At 43.7% G+C, this 24,467-nt stretch overlaps 1 protein-coding gene across 2 annotated transcripts in view; it reads right to left on the reverse strand.

Annotated features, from left to right (window-relative positions):
* Positions 1–24,467, reverse strand: part of NSUN4 (NOP2/Sun RNA methyltransferase 4) — a 33,874-nt gene that overhangs the window by 8,879 nt on the left and 528 nt on the right. For both annotated transcript variants that reach the window (XM_024746085.1, XM_024746086.1), the window contains exons 2-4: positions 21,015–21,358; positions 16,609–16,763; positions 13,173–13,333 (exon numbers count right to left, since the gene is read on the reverse strand). In XM_024746085.1, coding sequence (XP_024601853.1) covers positions 13,173–13,333; positions 16,609–16,763; positions 21,015–21,358 — 660 coding nt within the window. The remainder of the gene's footprint in view (positions 1–13,172; positions 13,334–16,608; positions 16,764–21,014; positions 21,359–24,467) is intronic.

The raw sequence follows: 24,467 nt of genomic DNA on the forward strand, positions 1-24,467 counted from the left end.
AAATGCATAGCTCATAGAAAATTAGAGAAATCCTCAGAAGCCAAAGAAAAACCAGGAGCACAAATCCAGGGAGGGATTCCAGAGCTGAAGTCAATGCCTTCTATTTTTTTTATCTTTTTTAATTGAAGTATAGTTGACTTACAATGTTGTATTAGTTTCTGGTATACAGTGAAGTGATTCAGTAAATATATATATTTACACGTATATATTATATATATTATTTTTCAGATTCTTTTCTTTGTAGTTTATTACAAGATACTGAATACAGTTCCCTGTGCTATAGGGAACTATATTCCCTATAGCACACTTCCCACTAGGCCACCAGGGAACTCCCAGGACCTTGTTGTTTATCTGTTTTATATACAGTAGTTTGTACCTGCTAATCCTAAAACTCCTAATTTATCCCTCCCCCCTTCCCCTCTGGTAACCATAAGTTTGTCTTCTATGTCTGTGAGTCTGTTTCTGTTTTGTAAATAAGTTCATTCGTTTCTTTTTTTTAGGTTCCACATGTAAGTGATCTGTGATATTTGTCTGTCTCTGTCTGACTTACTTTATTTAGTATGATAATCTCTAGGTCCATCCACGTTGCTGCAAAAGGCATTATTTCATTCTTTTTTGTGGCTGAGTAGTATTCCACTGTATATATGTACTGCATCTTCTTTATCCATTCATCTGTCAATAGACATTTAGATTGCTTCCAAGTCTTGGGCCTTGTAAATAATACTGCTATGAACATGGGGGTGCATGTATCTCTTTGAATTATAGTTTTATCTGGACATATGTCAAGGAGTGGGATAGCTGCATCATATGGCAACTCTATTTTTAGTTTTCTGAGAAACCTCCATACCATTTTCCATAGTGGCTGCACCAATTTACATTCCCACCAACCGTGTAGGAGGGTTCTCGTTTCTCCACACCCTCTCCAGTGTTTATTATTTATAGACTTTTTGATGAATGCCATCTGACTGATGTGAGGTGATACCACATTGTAGTATTTTTTTTATTTTTTATTTTTGGCTGCATTGGGTCTTCACTGCTGCACGTGGGCTTTCTCTAGCTGCAGCAAGTGGGGGCTGCTCTTCATTGCAGTGCACGGGCTTCTCATTGTGGTGGCTTCTTTGTTGCGGAGCACAGGTGCTAGGCATGCAGGCTTCAGTAGTTGTGGCACACAGGCTCAGTAGTTGTGACTCACAGGCTCTAGAGCGCAGGCTCAATAGTTGTGGCACACAGGCTTAGTTGCTCCATGGCATGTGGGATCTTCCTGGACCAGGGATTGAACCCATGTCCCCTGCATTGGCAGGCGGATTCTTTTTATTTATTTATCTATCTATCTTTGGCTGCGTTGGGTCTTCATTGCTGCACGCAGGCTTTCTCTAGTTGCAGTGAGTGGGGGCTACTCTTCATTGAGGTGTGTGGGCTTCTCACTGCCGTGGCTTCTCTTGTTGCAGAGCACGGGCTCTAGGCGCACGGGTTTCAGTAGTTGTGGCACACAGGCTCAGTAGTTGTGGCTCGCGGGCTCTAGAGAACAGGCTCAGTAGTTGTGGTGCACGGGCTTAGTTGCTCCCCGGCATGTGGGATCTTCCTGGACCGGGGCTTGAACCCGTGTCCCCTGCATTGGCAGGTGGATTCTTAACCACTGCACCACCAGGGAAGTCCCAGCTGGCAGATTCTTAACCACTGTGCCACAAGGGAAGTCCCCACGTTGTAGTTTTCATTTGCATTTCTCCAATAATTAGCAATGTTGATCATCTTTTCATGTGCCCATTGGAGGTGCCTTCTATCTTTTATCAATCCCTTGTAACCCAAAGCCTTGGAGGGCAGAAAACTGGGCACTTGAGGTACAGAATTGGAATGGAAATCCACAGAAAAGTCAAAATCCTTAAAGGGCTACATGCTCAATCAAAGTATGAACTAGGGGGGAAAAAATCAGCCACAATGGGACTTCCCTGGCAGTCCAGTGGTTAAGACTCTGTGCGTCCAATGCAGGGGGCACAGGTTCAATCCCTGGATGGGGAACTAAGATCCGACATGCCACGTGGCACAGCCAAAAAAAGAAAAATCAGACACAACGGAAGACAAGAGAACTTGTCTGTTTTGGCAGCTCTAGGCGCACGGGTTTCAGTAGTTGTGGCACACAGGCTCAGTAGTTGTGGCTCGCGGGCTCTAGAGAACAGGCTCAGTAGTTGTGGTGCACGGGCTTAGTTGCTCCCCGGCATGTGGGATCTTCCTGGACCGGGGCTTGAACCCGTGTCCCCTGCATTGGCAGGTGGATTCTTAACCACTGCACCACCAGGGAAGTCCCAGCTGGCAGATTCTTAACCACTGTGCCACAAGGGAAGTCCCCACGTTGTAGTTTTCATTTGCATTTCTCCAATAATTAGCAATGTTGATCATCTTTTCATGTGCCCATTGGAGGTGCCTTCTATCTTTTATCAATCCCTAGTAACCCAAAGCCTTGGAGGGCAGAAAACTGGGCACTTGAGGTACAGAATTGGAATGGAAATCCACAGAAAAGTCAAAATCCTTAAAGGGCTACATGCTCAATCAAAGTATGAACTAGGGGGGAAAAAATCAGCCACAATGGGACTTCCCTGGCAGTCCAGTGGTTAAGACTCTGTGCGTCCAATGCAGGGGGCACAGGTTCAATCCCTGGATGGGGAACTAAGATCCGACATGCCACGTGGCACAGCCAAAAAAAGAAAAATCAGACACAACGGAAGACAAGAGAACTTGTCTGTTTTGGCTTTAACTCCAGGCAAAAAGAAAAAAAAGTCTCCCTGAGAATTTGTAACCACTCAGATAGGAGGTTCAAACTCATGATGCCTGCATGATCCAGGAAATCCCCTGTAGAGCAATAAATGGTCCTGGATTGAGCAATCCCCCAAACACCTAGCAAAGCAAATGCAGGTTCCTTTCTGGAGGAATGAAAATCAACGATTAAACCAGGGCTCTTTTAATTAACTAGGCAACGATCATAAGCTCACAATAAACAAAATCAGGCTTTACACTTCTAGTAAAAGCAGAATAGCTTGTAAACCAACACTCCTGGTGGAACAATTAGAAATGCTTGACAAAATATTTAAAATATCTATCTGAAATCATTAGAGATCTACTAAAGAACCAAGAACTGAGGGACTAAGATCCTAGAGAGGATAAAGTACAGGTAGGTAAGCCAGACGCATTCAGCTCTACTGTGACAAATAAGGGGTTGAGAAGATGAACAGAACTTTCAGCAGTCTTATAGAACTGTGGGGACAAAAACTGGAGTTCAGAGTCCACACCAAGGAGTAGAGGGTCCTAGGAAAGAAACACCTCATGCCTTGAGCTAGAGTGCTGAAATTAAATACCCTACATATAAAGGTAAACTGGAAAAAGAACAGCCCTCACAAACTCCAGCTTTGAATCAGCCTAATTTCTGGCTGAATTAAGATGATCTGCTCTGATGTTAACTGTCAGCCTTAGGAAAATCAAACCCTTTCTAGAGGAAGATATCTAGAGCCTCAGATTATCCCTGCAATTTTTCACACAAAATGTCTGGCATTCTAACAAAAAAATCACTAATACCAGGAGATAAAAGCAAATGACCAAAAACCAAGAGAAAAAACAGATCATAGAAGCTGACCCATGAGATCCAAATACTAGAATTATCATAGTATTTGAAAAAATCATGCGTATGTTCAAGAAGTTAGATGAAAAGACATAAAATTTTATCATTTCTAATTTCTACAGAACTAGAATTTTTTTAAATAATCAGCTGGAAATTCTAAAACTGGAAAATATAATAACTGAAATCAAGAACTCAATAGATGCAGTGAGAATATAAGTTACTGCAGCCACTATGGACAACAGTATGGTGGTTCCTCAAAAAATTAAAAATAGAACTATCATATCATCCAGAAATTCTACTTCTAGGTATTTACCTGAAGATAACAAAAACTTTACTTTGAAAAGATATCTGCACCCCCACGATCACTGCAGCATTATTTACAATAGCCAAGACATGGAAACAACCTAAGTGCCCATCAACAGATGAATAAAGAAAGAAAACGCAGAATATGTATACAACTGAATATTACTGAGCCATAAAAGAGAAGGAAATTCTTCCATTTGAGACAATATGGATGGACCTTGAGGGCATTATGCTAAGTGAAATAAGTCAGACAGAGAAAGACAAATACTGTATGATCTCACTTATATGCAAAATGTAAAAAAAAAAAAAAAAAAGAAAGAAAGAGCTAGTAGATACAGAGAACAGAGCAGTGGTTACCTGAGGCAGGGAGTGTGGAAGGTGGGCGCAATGGGTGAAGGTGATTAAAAGGTACAAACTTCCAGTTATAAAACAAATAAGTCCTGGGGATATAATGTACAACATGATGACTATAGTTAGCAATACTGTATTATATATTTGAAAGTTGCTAAGAGAGTAGATTTTAAAAGTTCTCAGAAGTTCCCTGGTGGCCTATTGGTTAGGATTCCGAGCTTTCACGCTGTAGCCCAGGTTCAGTCCCTGGTCAGGGAACTGAGATCCCACAAGCTGTGTGGGGCAGCCAAAAAAAAAAGGTTCTCATGATAATAAAAAAATTTGTGGGACTTCCCTGGTGGTCCAGTGGTTAAGACTGCGCGCTTCCATTGCAGGGGGCACGGGTTCAATCCCTGGTCAGGGAACTGAGATCCCACAAGCTGTGTGGTGCAGCCAAAAAAAAAGGTTCTCATGATAATAAAAAAATTTGTGGGACTTCCCTGGTGGTCCAGTGGTTAAGACTGCGCGCTTCCATTGCAGGGGGCACGGGTTCAATCCCTGGTCAGGGAACTAAGATCCCACAGGCCGCATGGCAGCCAAAAAACAAGAAAAAAATTTGTTAACTATGTGTGGTGATAAATGTTAATTAACTAAACTTATTGTGATAATCATCTCACAATATATACATATATCAAATCATTATGTTGTACACCTAAAACTAATACAATATTAATATGTATGTCAATTATTTCTCAATTTTTAAAAAGACCTCAACAGATGTATTTAACAGCTTATTAGACACAGGTAAGAAAGGACTGGTGAATCAGGTCAAACACGACATCCAGACTGAATCATGATGGAAAAAAGGAGAGAAATATAGGAAAGAATATAAAATTTATATGGGACATGGTGAAAAAGCCTAACATACATGTAATTAAAGTCCCAAAATTATGAGAAAAAAATGAAACAAAAAATTATATAAAGAGATAATGACTGAGAATTTTCTAAAACTGATGAGAAAATCAAACCACAGATTCAGGAAGCACTATGAACCCCAGGCAGGAAATATACACACCACCTTTAAAGGAGGTTTTTTTTTTTGGTGGGGGGCATGCCTCATGGCTTGTGTGATTTTATTTCTCTGACCAAGGACTGAACCCAGGCCCCGGCAGTGAAAGCACTGAGTTCTAACCACTGGACTGCCAGGAAATTCCCCTCAAGAAGTTTTAATAAGACTTATAGTTGACTTCTCAACAGAAACAATGAATAGCAAAATAAATAAGATCTTCGGGGACTTCCCTGGTGGTCCAATGGCTAAGACTCCATGCTCCCAATGCAGGGGGCCCAGGTTCAATCCCTGGTCAGGGAACTAGATCCCATATGCTGCAACTAAAGATCCCACACACCACAACAAACATCCCACGTGCCTCAACTAAGACCCAGCGCAGCCAAATAAATAAATAAATATTTTAAAAAATAAAAAAACAAGACCTTCAAAATGTTAAAAGGAAACAATTACCAATATAGAATTCTATGTCCAGTGAAATTATCTTTCAGATATGGTTTTTAGACTCAATATAATTCCTGGCAAAAGCCCTGAAAGTCTTGTTGTGTAAATTGACAAAATTTATGAAAATACAAAAGAACCAAGAAGAGCCAAGAGAAATTCAAAGATAAAGTTAGAGGATTTAGTATACCAGATATTAAAGGCTTATTATAAAGCCACAGCAATGAAGATAGTATAGTTTCTTGAAAAGAAAGATAAATAGGCCAATAGAACAGAACAGAGTCCAGAAACAAACCCACATATATATGGATACTTGATTTATGACAAAGGTGACAAGGCAGAGCTGTGGAAAATGAATAATCTCTTCAATAATTGATACTGGGTCAACTAAATACCATTTTTAGTATCCTAACTTTGTTCACTACACATAAAAATCAGTTCCAACTGGACTGTAAATCTAAGTGACAAAGGTAAAACAAAAATGTTTCTAGGGCTTCCCTGGTGGTGCAGTGGTTGAGAGTCCGCCTGCCAATGCAGGAGACATGGGTTCGTGCCCCGGTCCGGGAAGATCCCACATGCCGTGGAGCAGCTGGGCCCGTGAGCCATGGCTACTGAGCCTGCACATCTGGAGCCTGTGCTCCACAACGGGAGAGGCCACAACAGTGAGAGGCCCGTGTACCACAAAAAAAAAAAAAAGTTTCTAGAAGGTAATACTAGAATATCTTTATTACCTTAGGGTAGGCAAAGGTATCTTAAATAAGACCTAATGTGAAGAAAAGGGAACCCTCCTACACTGTTGGTGGGAATGTAAATTGGTGCAGCCATTACAGAAAACAGTACAGAGGTTCCTCAAAAAACTAAAAATAGAGTTGCCGTATGATCCAGCTATCCACTCCTGGACATATATCCAGACAAAACTATAATTCAAAGAGATACATGCACCCCTATGTTCCTAGCAGCACTATTCACAATAGCCAAGACAAGGAAACAACTTAAATGTCCACTGACACATGAATGGATAAAGATGTGGTACACATATATAATGGTATACTATTCAGCCATAAAAAAAAATGAAATAATGCCATTTGCAGCAATATGGATGGACCTAAAGATTATCATACTAAGTGAAGTAAGTCAGAAAGAGAAAGACAAATACCATATGATATCACTTACATGTGGAATCTAAAATATGACACAAATGAACTTATATACAAAATAGAAACAGACTCACAGACATAGAGAACAGACTTGTGGTTGCCAAAGGGGAGAGGGGTTGGGGGAGGGATGGATTGGGAGTTTGGGATTAGCAGGCGCAAACTATTATATATAGAATGTATAAACAGGGTCCTACTGTATAACCCAGGAAACTATATTCAATATCCTGTGATAAATTATAATGGAAAAGAATGTGAAAAAGACTGTATATATATTTGTATAACTGAATCACTGTGCTGTACAGCAGAAATTAACACAACATTGTAAATCAACTATACTTCAATAAAATAAATTAAAAAAAAATAAGACCCCAAAGCATTAACCATTGTGATAAATTAGACTACATTAAGAACTTCTGTTTCATCCTAAGAGGGTGAAAAGATAAGTTACAGAGCGGAAGAAGATATTTATAATACATATATATTCAATAAAGGACTCATATCCAGAATACATAAAGGAACACTCACACATTAAAAAGAGACAAACAAGGGGACTTCCCTGGTAGTCCAGTGGTTAAGAGTCCACCTTCCAATGCAGGCAACACAGGTTCAATCCCTGGTCAGGGAACTAAGATCCCACATGCCATGGAGCAACTAAGCCCGTGCACCACAACTAGAGCCCGTGTGCTGCAACTATAGGGACCACACGCTCTGGAGCCCACGCCACAACTACTGAGCCCGCGAGCTCTGGAGCCCATGTGCAACAACTAGAGAGAAGCCTGCATGCCTCAACGAAGAGCCCATGTGCCACAATGAAAGATCCCGCGTGCTGCAACTGAGACCCGACGCAACCAAAAATAAATAAATAAGAAGTAAATCCTTAAAGACAGACAGGGAATTCCCTGGTGGTCCGGTGGTTAGGACTCCACACTTTCACTGCTGAGGGAATGTGAGGGAATGGGTTCAAACTCTGGTCAGGGAACTAAGATCCCACAAGCCCCGTGGTGTGGCCAAATAAATAAATAAAATAAAAAATAAAAAGTAAATAAAACTTAAAAATAAATAAATAAAAATAGACACATTAAAAAGAGACAGATAATAGGAAAAACAGGCAAAAGGCTTGAATTCTCACTTCAAAAAAAAATAGCCAATCAACACATGAAAAGGTGTCCAAACTCATTAGTCATCAGTGAAACAAAAATTAACATCACAATGCAAATACCATTACACGCCCATCAAAATGGCTAAAATGAGGAAAAAATAGTGTATATGTACACACACACACACACACACACACACACATATATATTTTTTTGGCCGCATCACACAGCATGCGGGACACAGGATATTAGTTTCCCGACCAGAGATCAAACCCGTGCCCCCTGCAGTGGAAGGACAGAGTCTTAACCACTGGACCACCAGGGAAGTCCCAAAATAGTATATGTTGATAAGGTTGTGGAACACCAGGAATTTTCATGCACTGTAGGGAGGAATGTAAACTCGCACAATCACTTGGAAAACTCTGACAGTAGTGACTAAAACTGAACATATACATACTCTATGACTCAGAAATTCAACAGAAATGTGTACACAGTGCAACAAAACACATTTACAGGAATGATCACAGCAGTGTTGTTTGTAATAGCCCCAAACTGGAAGTGACCCAAATGTCTCTTACGAATAGAATAGACTATAAATTCTGTATATACACGATAATATATAATACAGCAACAACAATGAATAAACCACTGCCAGGGGCAACAACATGGATGAATCTCACAAACATAATGAGAGAAAAAAGTCAGACAAGAGTACATACTATATGATTACATTTATATGAAGTACATCCACGGTTTTAGAAGTCAGAATAGTGATCACCTCTAGGAAGACAGAAAGGGGCATAAGAGAGTTTCTGGGATGCTGGTAGTATCATACTTCTTGAAAGGGTAGTAATAATATATTTCACTATAAGATCATTCTTTAAGCAGTATATTGATGATTTGATCACTTCTGTTATACTCCAACAGAAAAATTATTAGAAAATTATGAAAGGTGATAAAAATGACCACAAAATTTAAAGGGAGGGCTTCCCTGGTGGCGCAGTGGTTGAGAGTCCGCCTGCCAATGCAGGGGACACGGGTTCGTGCCCTGGTCTGGGAAGATCCCACATGCCGCGGAGCAGCTGGGCCTGTGAGCCATGGTCGCTGAGCCTGCGAATCCGGAGCCTGTGCTCTGCAACGCAATGGGAGAGGCCACAACAGTGAGAGGCCTGCATACCGCAAAAAACAAAAAAAAAAATTAAAGGGAAACAAGCCTCCTTAAGCAAGTGTTAGCAGAAACAACCACCAGTAGAATTAAACCCCCAAAGAGTTTTCATATTGAAATTATCTAATGTAGAATTAAAATATAAACCTTCCTGGGACTTCCCTGGTGGCACAGTGGTTAAGAATCCACCTGCCAATGCAGGGGACATGGGTTCGAACCCTAATCTGGGAAGATCCTACATGCCACGGAGCAACTAAGCCCATGTGCCACAGCTACTGAGCCTGCACTCTAGAGCTCGTGAGCCACAACTACTGAAGCCCATGTGCCTAGAGCCCGTGCTCCGCAAAAAGAGAAGCCACCGCAATGAGAGGTCTACGCACCGCAACCAAGAGTAGCCCCCACTCGCACCAACTAGAGAAAGCTTGTGTACAGCAACGAAGACCCAATGCAGTCAAAAATAATTAATTAACTAAATAATTTTAAAAATATATATATATATATAAACCTTCCTAAATAAAGTAAAACAAACACAGTAAATAATCTGACAGAGCCAAAACCAAATATATCGTGACAATTGTTTTAAAAGAATAAAATTTACAGATTTGTTCACAAAGCAAACCCCAACTCTATGCAGTATATAAGAGACATATCTAAAAGGAAGTGATTTAACAAGGCTAAATATAAAGAGATGGGTAAAGGTATAACTGCAACACCTATACAAAGAAAGCTGTGAGTGGGGAGGCAGGTCGGTATCTTGCCATGAAAATGCAGAGCTCTGGCACTCCAGCTGATGGCCAGGTAGAGTTGGGGGAGAGATAGAGTTACCAAGAGTGTATGGAGCCCTGAGATAGTATTCTTCTTTGCATCTAAAGTGCTTCACCCTTGCCTAACACGTAGTATGTGTTACTATGTTATAGTGTGCACAACTATTTGTTCAACAAATAAATTAACAAAGACATCTTCAGGACATTAAAGCTGTTTTCAAATGTCTGAAGCACTGTGATGTGAAATGGGAGGCAGCTCACTGTTCTAAAAGGCATAGCTAAGACCGATGAATGGAAATAATATAATAAGGGTTGTGATGATGACAATATTATTAAATGCTTTCTATATACCAGGAGCTATGCTAAATGCATTCTTATTTAATCTTCACCTATGTGATAGGCACTACTATTATCCTTATTTTACAGATGAAGAAACTAAAGCCTAAACTGAAAGGTTAACTTGCCCAAACTTCTCTGGCTGATAAGTGATAGAGCCAGGACTCCGATCCAAGCAGTATGACTCTAGAATCCCTGTACCCAACCATATACCATAAAATCTACACATCTTAATTCAATAAGAGGAAGAATTTTCTAACAGCAGAGGTGTTCAACCACCAAACCTCAGTGAGCCCCTGTCAATGAAAGTGTGAAAGCACAGGCTGAATAACGATGATAGCTACTACCTGCCTAATCTTCACGGCCAGTTGATGTACTAAGCACTTTCCCTGGATATGCTCATTATGAATCCTCATAATAATCTTACATAGCAGTGTTTCCTATTTTACAAATGAAGAGGCTGAAGTTCAGCGAGATCAAGCAGCCTTCCCAAAGTAGGTAAGTGGCAACCTTGTGATACAGAAACAAGTTAGGCCGACAGACAGCAGAGGTCATGCTCTCTCCACTCTGCTGCCCCCATACCAAAAAAGCTGAATAGGGGATTCCTACACAGGTGGGAAGCAGGTCTCTCAAGATAACCAAGATTCTATAAGCCTTGGTCTTTCAATTTCTTAGAGTGGCTGAGGCAAGATGGTAAGAACTGGACATATTGGACAAATGTGTCAGATGACAACACAGAGACAATAGCAATATGACAACAATATGACAACAATAGAGACAATATTTTTTACATTTTTAGAAGTATATGTTTTAAGTAAGTGTTTTTAGAATGTGCCAATTAAAAGAAAATACAAATAACTTAAAAATATGAAATGAGGGGCTTCCGTGGTGGCGCAGTGGTTAAGAATCCACCTGCCAAAGCAGGGGACATGGGTTCGAGCCCTGATCCAGGAAGATCCCACATGCCGCAGAGCAACTAAGCCTGTGTGCTACAACTACTGAGCCTGCGCTCTACAGCTCACGAGCCACAACTACTGAAGCCCATGTGCCTATAGCCCGTGCTCCGCAACAAGAGAAACCACCGTAATGAGAGGTCCGCGCACCACAACCAAGAGTAGCCCCCACTCGCCACAACTAGAGAAAAAACCTGCACACTGCAACAAAGACCCAATGCAGCCAAAAATAAATAAAATAAAATAAAATTTTAAAATTTAAAAAAATATATGAAATGACTTTCAACTTCATTCATAACAAAATGCAAATTAGATGCTTCAGTTTGGCAAAAAACAAAAAGTTGGACAACATCAATGGTGGCAAGATATGAGGAAACAGTACTCTTATCCATTACCAGTAGAAATGAAACTGATTTGGCCTCCATAGGGAGTGATTTAGTAACCTCTGTCACTATCCTAAGTACATATAAACTGTTATCCGGCAATTATACTCCAAAAACAAAAACAAAAGCTTGAACTTCAAGGCACATTATTAAATTTAAATAAATACAAAGTTCAGAATAGTAAACATAATATACTACCATTCCTTTTTCTTTTTAAACATCTTTATTGGAGTATAATTGCTTTACAATGTTGTGTTAGTTTCTGCTATATAACAAAGTGAATCAGCTATATGTATACATATATCCCCATATCCCCTCCCTCTTGTGCCTCCCTCCCACCCCTCCATGTGGTCACAAAGCACGGAGCTGATCTCCCTGTGCGATGCAACTGCTTCCCACTAGCTATCTATTTTACATTTGGTGGTGTATATATGCCAATGCTACTCTCTCACTTCGTCTCAGCTTACCCCTGCCCCTCCCCCTGTCCTCAAGTCCATTCTCTATGTCTGCGTCTTTATTCCTGTCTTGCCCCTAGGTTCATCAGAACCATTTTTTAATTTTCAGATTTCATATATATGAGTTAGCATACGTATTTGTTTTTCTCTAGCAAAAGGTATTTGTTTTTCTCTTTCTGACTTACTTCACGCTGTATGACAGACTCTAGGTCCATCCACCTCACTACAAATAACTCAGTTTCGTTTCTTTTTATGACTGAGTAATATTCCATTGTATGTATGTGCCACATCTTCTTTATCCATTCATCTGTCAATGGACACTTAGGTTGCTTCCATGTCCTGGCTATTGTAAATAGTGCTGCAATGAACATTGTGGTACATGACTCTTTCTGAACTATGGTTTTCTCAGGGTATATGCCCAGCAGTGGGATTGCTGGGTCGTATGGTAGTTCTACTTTTAGTTTTTTAAGGAACCTCCATACTGTTCTCCATAGTGGCTGCACCAATTTACAGTCCCACCAACAGTGTGGGAGGGTTCCCTTTTCTCCACACCCTCTCCAGCATTTATTGTTTGTAGATTTAAAATACACATTTATATTTGTATATACACAAAGAAAATATTTTAAGAGGATACAGTAGAAAATATAGACAATAGTCATCTGGAGGGAGAGGAAGTAGATGGCTGTGAGACAGGAGTAAGAGGGAAACATACTTTTCCCTGGATACCATGCTGTGCCTTCTACATTTTGTACCATGTACTGTATTAATATTCAAAAATAAATAAAATGAGCTTATTCATATTAATTTAATGAGGGTTACTGTGCAACCAAGTGAGTTGCAAAATAAAATAAGCCTAATAATTTTTTTCCAGTCAGACAGGTTCAAACTCTTTTTGCTAATTGCCTCTAATGAAGATAGTAGCCAGTTATCTAAACTGAGCTAACAATTCTACAGATGGCTGTTTTCACCAAATCACCCATGGAGAGTTGGCCAGGTCCACAGTCAGCCATACATCCTCAAATATATATGGCTAGATCTTACCCCCTCAGGCCCTAGAGCCAGGATGGGGATGCCAGATTTGGCTAGCTGAATGTCCCAGGTCAGGAATCACTCACCCGGTCATAGATGTCCCCCTCCAGTTCTCCCCACTTCCTTCCGTCCCATGATGTGACTCGAACTCGATTCCTGTCCCTGACATCTTGAGGCACATAGCTGTGAAGGACCTTCTGTAGTCTGCCTGCTCGTGAAGTGGACAGATCATTGGCAGCGAGATTATCTGCGGGAGCATAAATTTTAGGATTGTTTTTTCCACTTCTGTAAAAAATGCCATTGGAATCTTGACAGGGATTGCACTGAATCTATAGAGGTTTTGGGTAGTATGAACATCTTATGCCCGCAGGAATAAAGCAACTTCAGAGGCCACAGCAAAAGAAAACATCGCACCAGCAATGGTGCTAATGTAGAGTCAGACCAATTCTCAGGCACAGCCAATCAATGCAGACACCAGGGGCAGGGGCAGGTGGAGGAGAAACGTTTATTACATGCATAGCACAGTACTAGACACTCCGGAGTGGGGGCTGCAAAGGCAAACACCGACATAGGCCAGAAAGGTTATGTAAATAAATAAAGCAGACCAGGTTAAAACATTTATTTCTAAAGAAATACGTTCTCTCCCACTTTTCTTGAAATATGTGTCTCTCTTCATCTTTGGTAGACACTACACAGTATTTACCCAAAATTTACTCTCCTCTTATTCCTTAGTAATAGAACTCCAATTTTATTTGAGGGAGGGGGAAGCAATATTCCCCGAAACACTACATTTCCCAGCCTCTTTTGACAACCAAGTAAGACTATATGACTAAGTTTTGGTCAATGAGTTGTAGGCAGAATTATTGTGTGGGACTTCTGGGAAAATGTTTAAAAGGAGCTGATACAATCAGGAGATGTGCCCCTTTTGTTCAGTCTTTTCTTCCTGCCTGGAATTTGAATGTGATGACTGAAGTTCCAGCAGTCATGAGGACCATGAGGCAATCCTGGGGATGGAAGCCAGCAATAAAATAGGTTGCAAAAAGCAAGAAGAAGTCCAAGTCCCCTAATAATTGTGGAGTCTCCATACCAGCCCTGGACTGCCTATATCCCAGCTCTCTTATGTAAGAGAGAAATAAACATTTCTTCTTTAAGCCGGTTAGTTGAGTTTTCTATTGTATATAACCAAACCTAATCCTAAATGATTCATCATCTTTCTTTCATTTTCCCTTTTGTGATAGACACGAGTTCAAGAAATATCTCACTTTGCTCTTGGCTCTACTATAAGAAATAATATTACTGCAAGCTTAATGATAAATGGCAACTGATACGTGGCCTCAGAGTCAAGGAGTGAAAGGGAGCAGTGGGCACTGTGGCACTGTGGTGAAGAACTAGAGAATACACACCTTATCCAATGGTGAACCAGCTTAGTCTTCCCACAAAGGAATATGTCCCAATTTTTGAGGGCACTCGAAGTCAAAATTGGATTCTCTGCTCAAGAGGAATCTGCAGCAGAATATCAACTGAGAAAAGAAAAGTTGGGCTCCAGTTCTGGCTCTACCTCCAACTCATGAAAAAGATTCAAGTTATTGGGCTTCCCTGGTGGCACAGTGGTTGAGAGTCCGCCTGCGCAGGGGACACGGGTTCGTGCCCCGGTTCAGGAAGAACCCACATGCCGCGAGCGGCTGGGCCCGTGAGCCATGGCCGCTGAGCCTGCGTGTCCGGAGCCTGTGCTCCGCAACAGGAGAGGCCACAACAGTGAGAGGCCACAACAGTGAGAGGCCCGCGTACCGCAAAAAAAAAAAGATTCAAATTATTTAATCTCTCTAGAGCTCAATTTCCCCCTCCATAAAATACGAGGGCTGGTCCCTTCTTACCCTGTAATTCCTATCTCCGTGGAATCACAGAGTCATTTGAGTGAGGAGCTGGGATAAGGGTGAGGTGTTGGTAATTCAGCATACCTTAGAAAAGCAACTCTCAGTTACTTCTCCTTGGCCCTTCTTCCTCTTCTGAGTTCCAGTCCCTCCTCATCCAAGTAACCCTACCTTATCCATTCCCCCTTCTGATGGATTCTCACAGCACTCAGTCAGATTAACATAGCCCAGTACACAGGCTAGGCTCCCTTGAATTGGACCCATTAAACCGTATCAACATTTCTTCTCCATTCTCTCTGGACTTCCAGAGCTGGTGATCAAATGTGGTACCTCTCTGAATCACCTGTAGGACCTACCTTGAGGCTGGAAGCTGACTCAAACTGTGCAAGTTGGCTAATGAGAACTGGAAAAGAAGGATCCAGGCCCAACAAAAAGCTAGGGCATATGGCAAGTTAAGCATGGCTGAGCTCCAGGATCAGTGTGAAAAATACAGCCCCCTTGTGGATATTTCTCAAGATAAAAATACTGCCTATTTAAGGCAAGATGTCGGCCAACGGATGGTTGAAGTGAATACTTACAATGTACAAGGCCCAGCCTGGGCTATACTATTGAGTAAGACTTGGGCCTGTCCTCAAGGAATTTATAATCTTGAGGAGGAAGAAGATGCATACCCAGTAAAGCTCTGATGCAAGGCTAATGTGCTAACAGTTGCAAAGGTCATGCCCATGGTGTGGGAGCACCGGAGACAGAGGCAGCACTTCTCAACTGGCCAGCAGGGATCATGAGGGAAGACTTCCGGGGGGTGGTACACTTGAGCTGAGGCTGGAAAGCTTAAAGGGCATTGACAGGCCAGCTGTGATAAGGTGGGGGTATTCCAGAGAGAATCCATAACATGGCAAAGTTGGAGGCTTATTCAGGCAACAGAGAATAGCAGGTTTTGGCAGAAGCACATAAAGCCTGGGGCAGAATGACACAGTAAAGCTATAACGGGGGACTTCCCTGGTGGTGCAGTGGTTAAGAATCCACCTGCCAATGCAGGGGACATGGGTTCGAGCCCTGGTCCAGGAAGATCCCACATGCCTGGAGCAACTAAGCCTGTGCATCACAACTACTGAGCCTGCACTCTAGAGCCTGCGAGCCACAACTACTGAAGCCCGCGCACCTAGATCCTGTGCTCCACAACAAGAGAAGCCACTGCAGTGAGAAGCCCACTCACCGCAACTAGAGAAAGCCCGTGTGCAGCAACGAAGACCCAACGCAGCCAAAAATAAATAAATTTATTAAAAAATGAAAATAAAGCTATAACAGGCTGCTGCAGCCAGATCTTATCACTTTAGCTGGCAGGTTAAGGAAATGGAACTTAATCTTAGACACAAAGTAAACAGAGGCAGAGGGATGAAAGTGTCATGTGGTAGATTAATCAGGGCTCTGTTTTAATCTGCCTTCAGAGACCTTGCTCTGATCACCAGTCTTCCCTGGCCAACTAACAGAGAAAGAGAGAAAATCATTGCAAACAGAAAAAACACACCAGCTTAGCAAGCAAGCACTATTTTACCTGTGACCCAGACCAGAAAGCCCATCATATTTAGTGTGCCCTTGACTGGGTGAGGTTGGGAGCCCTCCCTGCCAAGACACCAGCCCTCTGACTTACGGCAACAGCCAGTCTGAAGCAATGCTAGTGTCTTTCCCCCAGGGGCGGCACACAGGTCAAGCACAGTGTCACCAGGCTGCAGGCCGAGGGCCAGGACAGGCAGCAAGGAGGCAGCATCCATCAGGTAGTAATCCATGACACCCAGGCTGCCAAGCCTAGAAGAGAGGAGACCACCTTAGAGTCAAATTCCAAGTCAGGAGACCCACTGGAAATCAAGGTCGCAAGTCCATGCCCTCAGAGGCTACTGAGCTCTACTCAGCAAAAACTAATTTCTCAGACCCACACTCAGTTGTGTACTTACTCACTCATTCATCTACATAGCAGCCAGAGTAGCCTTTTAAAACATAGATCAACTCACTCTATTTCAGCCACACCAGCCATCTTGCTATTCCTTAATTAAGCCACGCATACTCCTGTCTCAGGCTTTTGTAGTTGTGCTTTTTGCCTACAACACTCTTCCTCCAAATATCCCTCATTTGCTTCCTCACTTCTTTCAGGTCCTCCTCAAAAGTTACCTCATCGAAGAGGCACTGGCATACCCTGACAACTCCATCTAAAAATAGCAGCCCCCTACTCCCATCTATCTATCTTGCATTCTTTTTCTTTAAAGTATTTATTATTCACTTTATATGTATAGGTTTGTGTGTATTTTACCCCTTCTCTCTCTCCCTATTAGAATGAAGGTAGGGACTTTGTCTTGCTTTGTTCATTATAACATCCCCAACACCTGAAACAGTGAATGGCATGTAGTAAGAACTCAGTTTTATTAGGTTACATATTGAGATACAAAGTGCTTTGTGGGTTCAGGAAAGAGTGCCATCCACTGTGCCTGTCAGAGTCAGAGTTACCTGAGTTAGATCTGATGAAGGAATGGGCCTTCATTCGGTTAAAAAAAAAACAGAAGAGGAGCATTCCAAGCAGAAGAAAAAAGAAAAAGAAAAGGCACAGATGCATGCAAACTCATAACTTCTTTCAGACACAGTGAGAAATCTGGTGTGTTAGAAATACAAGGTACATTAGATTGAAGTTGGAAAGCAGATAGAGGCCAAGGCGGTAAAAGGTCTTAAACCCTACGCTAAGGAGTTTGGACTATAACCTGTAGGCAGTTACCAAAAGTTTTTAAAGAAAATGACATGGGGGGCTTCCCTGGTGGCGCAGTGGTTGAGAGTCCACCTGCCGATGCAGGGGACACGGGTTCATGCCCCGGTCCGGGAAGATCCCACATGCCGCGGAATGGCTGGGCCCGTAAGCCATGGCCGCTGAGCCTGTGCGTCCGGAGCCTGTGCTCTGCAATGGGAGAGGCCACTACAGTGAGAGGCCCACGTATCAAAAAAAAAAAAAAAAAAGAAAATGACATGATTGGCTAGTTAGAGTTTTAGAAAGCTAGGTGGGCTACAAAGAACAAATTAGAAACAGAGACACCAGTGGGAAAGCTGTTACAAGAGTCCAAATGAGAGCTAATAAGGCATGGAGAGAGGCAGCACCCATGTGGGTAGAGAGAGAGGGACAACAGACAGGTTGTTGTCACAGAAGGCCTTCTCACTCCCAATCCACTTGTCATAAGGGCAACTGTGGTGCAGCCATTCAGCCTGAGACACGGTTCAGCACGGACAGCCTTTGGCGACAGCCTCAAGGAGGCAGAAACTTGGTCCTTGCTGACCTGACAGGAAGGCTCTGGAAGAAAGATGTGACAAGATATAAGACAGAGCACCACTGAGAATCAGCTACAAGACCTACAATCCCCAGTCTCGAGGTCATAACACCTTTGGCGTTCACAAATGGGCTCAGGCCATGATAGGATATTTTCAAAGTCAAATCACACTTTGTGCCGCAACTACTGAGCCCGCACACCACAACTACTGAAGCCTGCGCGCCTAGAGCCTGTGCTCCACGACAAGAGAAGCCACTGCAATAAGCCTGCGCACCACAAAGAAGAGTAGCCCCTGCTCGCCGCAACTAGAGAAAGCCTGCGCGCAGCAACAAAGACCCAACACAGCCAAAAATAAATAAAGAAAAAATAAATAAACTTAAAAAAAAAAAGCAGCACAACAATTTCTCAATTTCAGGAGGTTCCTGGACTCCCTAAATACATCCTTGAACTCCCAAGAGATTAAGATCCCCTTGATTTACAGGGAGCCCATCAAGACAAGAAGGAAAAAAAACTCAAACATAGAGGGCTGCTTCCCCCACTACTGTCCGGATATCCTCAGGCAACTTAGGAAACCTCATGGGTCTGACTCCATTGATCTGCCTAAAGCCAGTGCCTCCAAATTGGTCTCTAATCCTGCTCCCATCTATGCCCTCCTCACAGTGACTAAAACGATCTTGCTGAAGCACAACCTTGATGGGAATAACATCGATATTGCAGGTACTATACTAGGTGTTTAATATGCATCATTTCCTTTAATCCTCACCACAACCCTGTGAGGCAGGAGAACCCAGATTCTAGAGCCTGACTGCCTGGATCTCAAATCCAGCCCAGTTGCTCATCAGTTGTGTGACCTTCTGCAAATTACTCAACTTCCCTGTGCCTCAGTTTCCTCATCTGTAATAAGAGTACCTATCAGATAGGATTAGTGTAAGAATTAAAGGAATAGAAGACAAGTACTTAGAACAGTAGCTGGCACAGTGAGCTATACTGTCAGCTATTACTACCATTACTTTCCAGATTATTTTCCTGATAAGGAAACCAAGGCTCAGTTATCCAATGCCACATGTCTAATAAGTGGTGAAGACAGGATCCAAACCTAGGTTTTCTTAACCACTGTACATTATTACCTTTCCTCTACTCAGAAACCCTCTTCAGTGGTTCTCTAGAACAGATGAACGTATTGCAATTACAGCAATATGAATTAAAAGGCACATGTCTGAAGCTGCCCAGCCCTGGTAATTCCAGCCATTTATAAGCAACCCTGGACCACCAGGAAAATCCCCTTCCCCCAACCTGAAAGCTCGTGACATTCAAGATTCCCACACATGGCCCCCATGTACTTTTCCAACCTCATCTCTTACTTCTCTTAAGCATGCAGTCTTCCCTCAAACCAGCAGCTAAGACAACTGCAAAAGCCTCCTAACTTACAACTCCATTTCTAGCCTTGCCCCTCTCCAATCTATTTTCCACACAGCAGCCAGAATGATATTTTAAAAATTCAGATCTGATCATGTTATTCCCCAGCTTAAAACCTTTCATGGCTGGGGCTTCCCTGGATGCCCAGTGATTAAGACTCTGAGCTTCCACTGCAGGGAGCACAGATTTGACCCCTGGTCAGGAAACTAAGATCCTGCATGCCACACGGTGTGGCCAAAAACAAAAAAAAAACCACCACCAACAAAACAAACAAACCAACCTTTCATGGCTCCCTCTTCCTTTTAGAGAAAAAGTCCATGATCCCATAAGGCCTGTAAAACCTTCAAAATCTGGCTCTAGCCCTCTTCTGTAGCCTCACATCACTCTCCCACCCCCACTCCACGCCACCAGCTTTAATTCCTACTCGGCTTTCAGGTCTTAGCTTAAAGTTCACTTCCTCAGCATTAGATCTCCTAACTGTAAGACTTCACAGCATCTTGCACTTTTTTTCTGTAGCACTTATCACAACCATAAATAGTTTTTTAACACTTATCTCCCTCACTAGGCTGCAAGCTCCATGAGGACTTGTGCACTTAAGAGTGCCTAGCATTTGGTAGACAATAAATATTTGTTGAATGAATGAATCAGTCCTTCAAAGATCAATTCCCACATCCTACAGCTAACACTGAGCTCTCCTTTTCTCAATTTAGCATTTTATTACAGAGTCTTTTTTCATTCAACTTCATATACATCTGAGCATTGGATAAGATGACTGGAAGGTCTCCTTTTTTTTACCCCAGTCTGGTCTGGTACTAACTTCGTGTCCCTAAGCAAGCCCTATTTCCTAGGCAAGTCCCACCTCTTATTTGGTATCATGAGGTTACTTGTCCTACTCACTTTGATGGGGGCAAGTGAGAAAGCAGTTGTAAATAAAACACATTTTAACTGGAGAGGGTGCTCGTGTAAAAAGGTTTTTTGTTTTTTTTCTTACTTAGGCGGTAGAAGTGGGGCACTTAAGCAGGTTCAAAGTGCAGGTTCTGAGGTCAGACTGCCTAGGTCTAAATACTAGCTTCACCACTTACTATCTAAGGGACCTAAAGCTAGTAAGTACCTTAACTTCTCTGCACCTCTGTTTCCTCAAATGTAAAAGAAAAACAATAATATTACCCACCTCAGAAGGCTGTTGACAGAACAAAAGGAGATAATGCCCAGCATGTATAAGTACTCAGTAAATATTAGCAATATTAAGATCCCTATTAAACAGGACAGGAGCTGTGCCTCTTCCTGTCTACTTCCAGCAGACACTCAGAACAGCCCTAGCCACAGCTCCAGACCCTACCTGGCAGGAGGGAAACGGCTGACATCCCCTCTGGCGAAAGTGAAGCATCGAAGGTTTGGACTGCAGGCCCAGGAGGCAGGGGGTGGAGCTGCAGTTTGGCCACTCTCAGGTTCTGGTTCCCCGTGGAAGATAGCTTCATTCACGAAGTCCCTTGCACTCAGCTGCTCCAGCTCCGCACTCACACGATCCCTGGCAGCAAAGTTATTGACCAGTGCACCATACTTCTGCTCTGAGAGGAGACTGACCCGGATCGATGGCCAAAGATCCCCAAATTGCACACTGTAGGCCATGTCAAAATTCTGCAGAGCCAGTCGAGTGGCAGGAAATTTGGGCTCTGTGGCAGCCTAAAAGAATGAGAACAGGCCTACTGGTCTTCCAGTCTTGCCTCTATCCCCTTACTGCCTGAGCCCACCAGTACCTCAGAGCGCTAGGGCAAACGTGGATCCAGCTAGTGCCCACTCCTCTTTGCACCCTGTCTTTGCATCCTGCCTCTGCCTGCCAAAGAAGTGTGTGAGAGACAAGCAGTGGGGAACCAGCCTTTCTATCTCAGCGTTGTGAAAGTAAGCTATAGCTCTCACAATAGCATGTGGGGGTCACCAATAAAGAGGATACTCCTTTGAGGCCTTGGAGAGGACTCTTGAGAAGAGGCTACAGCAGGTTGGTAGAAACTATGTAGGCCCTGGGTGAAGCATCAAGCTTAAAAATAGAAGATGTTTTCTTTCTCAACAGACCTTCCATTTTCTAAAGCACTTTCATGTCTCCTAGTTTAGGTGAGCACCACAAGAGATAGCACAGTGGGATACAAAAAATATCAACCTTCTACATTTGATGGAGAGATGAGGGTAACTTACCTAAGGTCATGCAGTGACTGACACCACAATGCTCAGAATCACAGGGCTGAGGGTCATTTTGGGAAAGTCCCCAGACTCCAGGAAGGTGGGATGAGGAGAGCTCACAGAAACCTTGAGGTGTGAACAAAAGTGGGGACTTACAGGATGACTGCTATGAGGGTAGCAGAGAGGGGCATGAGTCAGGCTTGAAGAGCACAGAAGTAGACTGAAAGGGAAAAAAGGCCTCAGCTGAGGAGTCCACAAGTTGGTCCTGGTTGCCACAGCTGGGATGCTTGCTATGGCTGGCAGCCCTGTTACTATGAATTTTGCTTTAGCCTGGATTTTTGGATTTTTGGTCAGAACTCTTTCTCTGCTCTCATTTCTTGTTATGGTGGGGACTCTTGCTCCGACCTTGACTTTTGCTACAGTGGGGACTCTTGCTCTGGCCACGACTTTTGCCATGGCAAGGACTCTTGCTTCGGCTCCGACTTCTGTTACGGAGGGCACTCTTGATCAGGCCCTGACTTTTGCTATGTTGGGTACTTTCGCTCTGGCCCTGACTTTCAAAAAGTTGAGGACTCCCACTCTGTTCCTGATTTATGCTCTGATGGGTACTATGGCTCCCATTCAGACTTCTACTAAGATGGAAACTCTTTCTTTGACTCCAATTTGTGCTAGGGCTATGGGTACTCTCACTCTGGCTCCAACTTGTGCTTTGGAGGGTGCTCTTGCTCTGGCTGTCACTACTCTGGCATTCACTAATAACAACAGTCGAACTACAGTTGGCATTAGTGCTACAGCTGGAATTCTTGGATGAAGACAAAGGACAGCTGTAGAGGATCTGGGGAGACTCCTTGCAGCAGTCTCGAGAAACCACAGAGTAGACATGGAGGCCACAGGGCATAGTATCAAGATGGCCCAGGCTCGGGGGGCAATCGGTAAATTTGGGGGGTCAAAGGGTGTTCTCAAAGGGATAAAATAGATATGCATAGAACAAGGAGGCACCACAGGCTGGCGATGAGGTTGGGGTGGGCCCCTGGGAGTGCTATAGGTGCCACAGCAGGGCACCACAGGCTGGTTATGACACTGAAGGGGACCTGTGGATTGACTGAGGGGACCAGAGAGTAGGCAGGGATTGCGGCAGGTGGGGGAAACCACAGAATACACATGGGTACTGCAGGGGGGTCCAATGGGGGGTCCTCGGGGGCTGGTCTGAGCATAACTATTGGGTAAGACAGGATCACAAGGAAGGCGAAGGGGAAGGGAAGTGGGGATAACTGTTTTGAGGGTTCTAGGGACCACAGTAGGTGTGGTAGTCCCTTGGGGAAGTTCTCTGGGGCAGGAATTTGAGCAAGTTGTGATGGATGTCACCATACAAGAAGGACCAGAGAGACCAGAAGGGCAGGAGGGAGGTGGAGGAGAGGTGCTGGCCTTAGGCGACATGGGCCGGTCAGGAGTGTGCTGGGTGACCAGGGAGTGACATCTGTGAGGAGCACATGGCTGTTTTAACTCTGAGGATTTGGGAGACTTAGCTTGGGGGCAAACTGGGATAGGGAGAGGGGGTTCCTTATAGCTTCTGCAGTGGGGTGCCTGGAGTGGAGACATAAACTGGTTGCCTGGAGGTGAAGGAAAGAAGGCAGAACAAGGACAGTGGGAGGACAGAGGAAGAGGTGGTTCCTGGGGACAGGGTGGACCAGAAATTGTAGTGCCTGAGGTTATGCAGACATAAGAGCTCCCACCAGTCTCCCAAGAGTAAATGGACTCAAAGCAAGGCTTCCTGGAAACCTGGGACTGGGGCGAGCAAGGAGAGCCAGTACTCCCAGGGGGTAGGTGGATGGCACAGTAAGGGCTCCCAGCGGCAGGTATGCTAGCATCTGGGGGAAGATGGGAATAGTGATAAGAGCCCTCCTGAGGTGAGCTGGGACAAGATGTGCCTGCCTGAGAAGAAAGTGGGGAGCCACAGTAATTTTTCCCAGGAGGGGGGTCAAGCTGTGGTTTAGGTTCACAAGCGTCTGAATGCTTAACATGGCCTTGGTAAAAGCTGCCAGTGGGTGGGGAAGATGTTGGGGAAAGAGGAGGATAATTATAACTCCTCCCTGAGGACCAGGAAGAGAGCAGAGTGGAGGTCATGGGCCCAGTTTCCAAAACCCTGTGAGAAAGGGGTGGGGAAATTATAGGTCTAGTTTCCATGGGCCAGTGAGCATGAGGAGGTGAAATTATGAGGCCAGTTCCCAGGGGCCTATGAGTAAGAGGAGGTGAAATCATGGGGCAAGTTCCCTGGGTCCCAGCAGTGATGGAAGGTGAAATCATGAGGCCAGTTTCCAAAGGCACATGAGTGAGGGGAGGGGAGGTCACCAGGTTGGTCACTGGGGCTGAAGGGTATCCACCACAGTAACAGCGATAAGTGTGTTGGTCAAAGTAAGGGCCTTGGGGACAGGGACATGGTGTTCTCAGGGGACTGATCCAGCTGCAATAAGGCCTCCACAGACGGGCAAGGGGTGACCCCACAAGGCGGAACCGGTCAACACAAGGACTTGGAGGGGATGAATCCGAGAGGATAGGCTCCCGGTGGTAGGGCCTTCCTAGGAGTGGAGAACAGGGTTCAAAAGAACATCTTTCTGGG

This window comes from Neophocaena asiaeorientalis, unplaced genomic scaffold (genome assembly GCF_003031525.2).
Source record: "Neophocaena asiaeorientalis asiaeorientalis breed wild unplaced genomic scaffold, Neophocaena_asiaeorientalis_V1.1 scaffold51, whole genome shotgun sequence".
Taxonomy (NCBI): domain Eukaryota; kingdom Metazoa; phylum Chordata; class Mammalia; order Artiodactyla; family Phocoenidae; genus Neophocaena; species Neophocaena asiaeorientalis.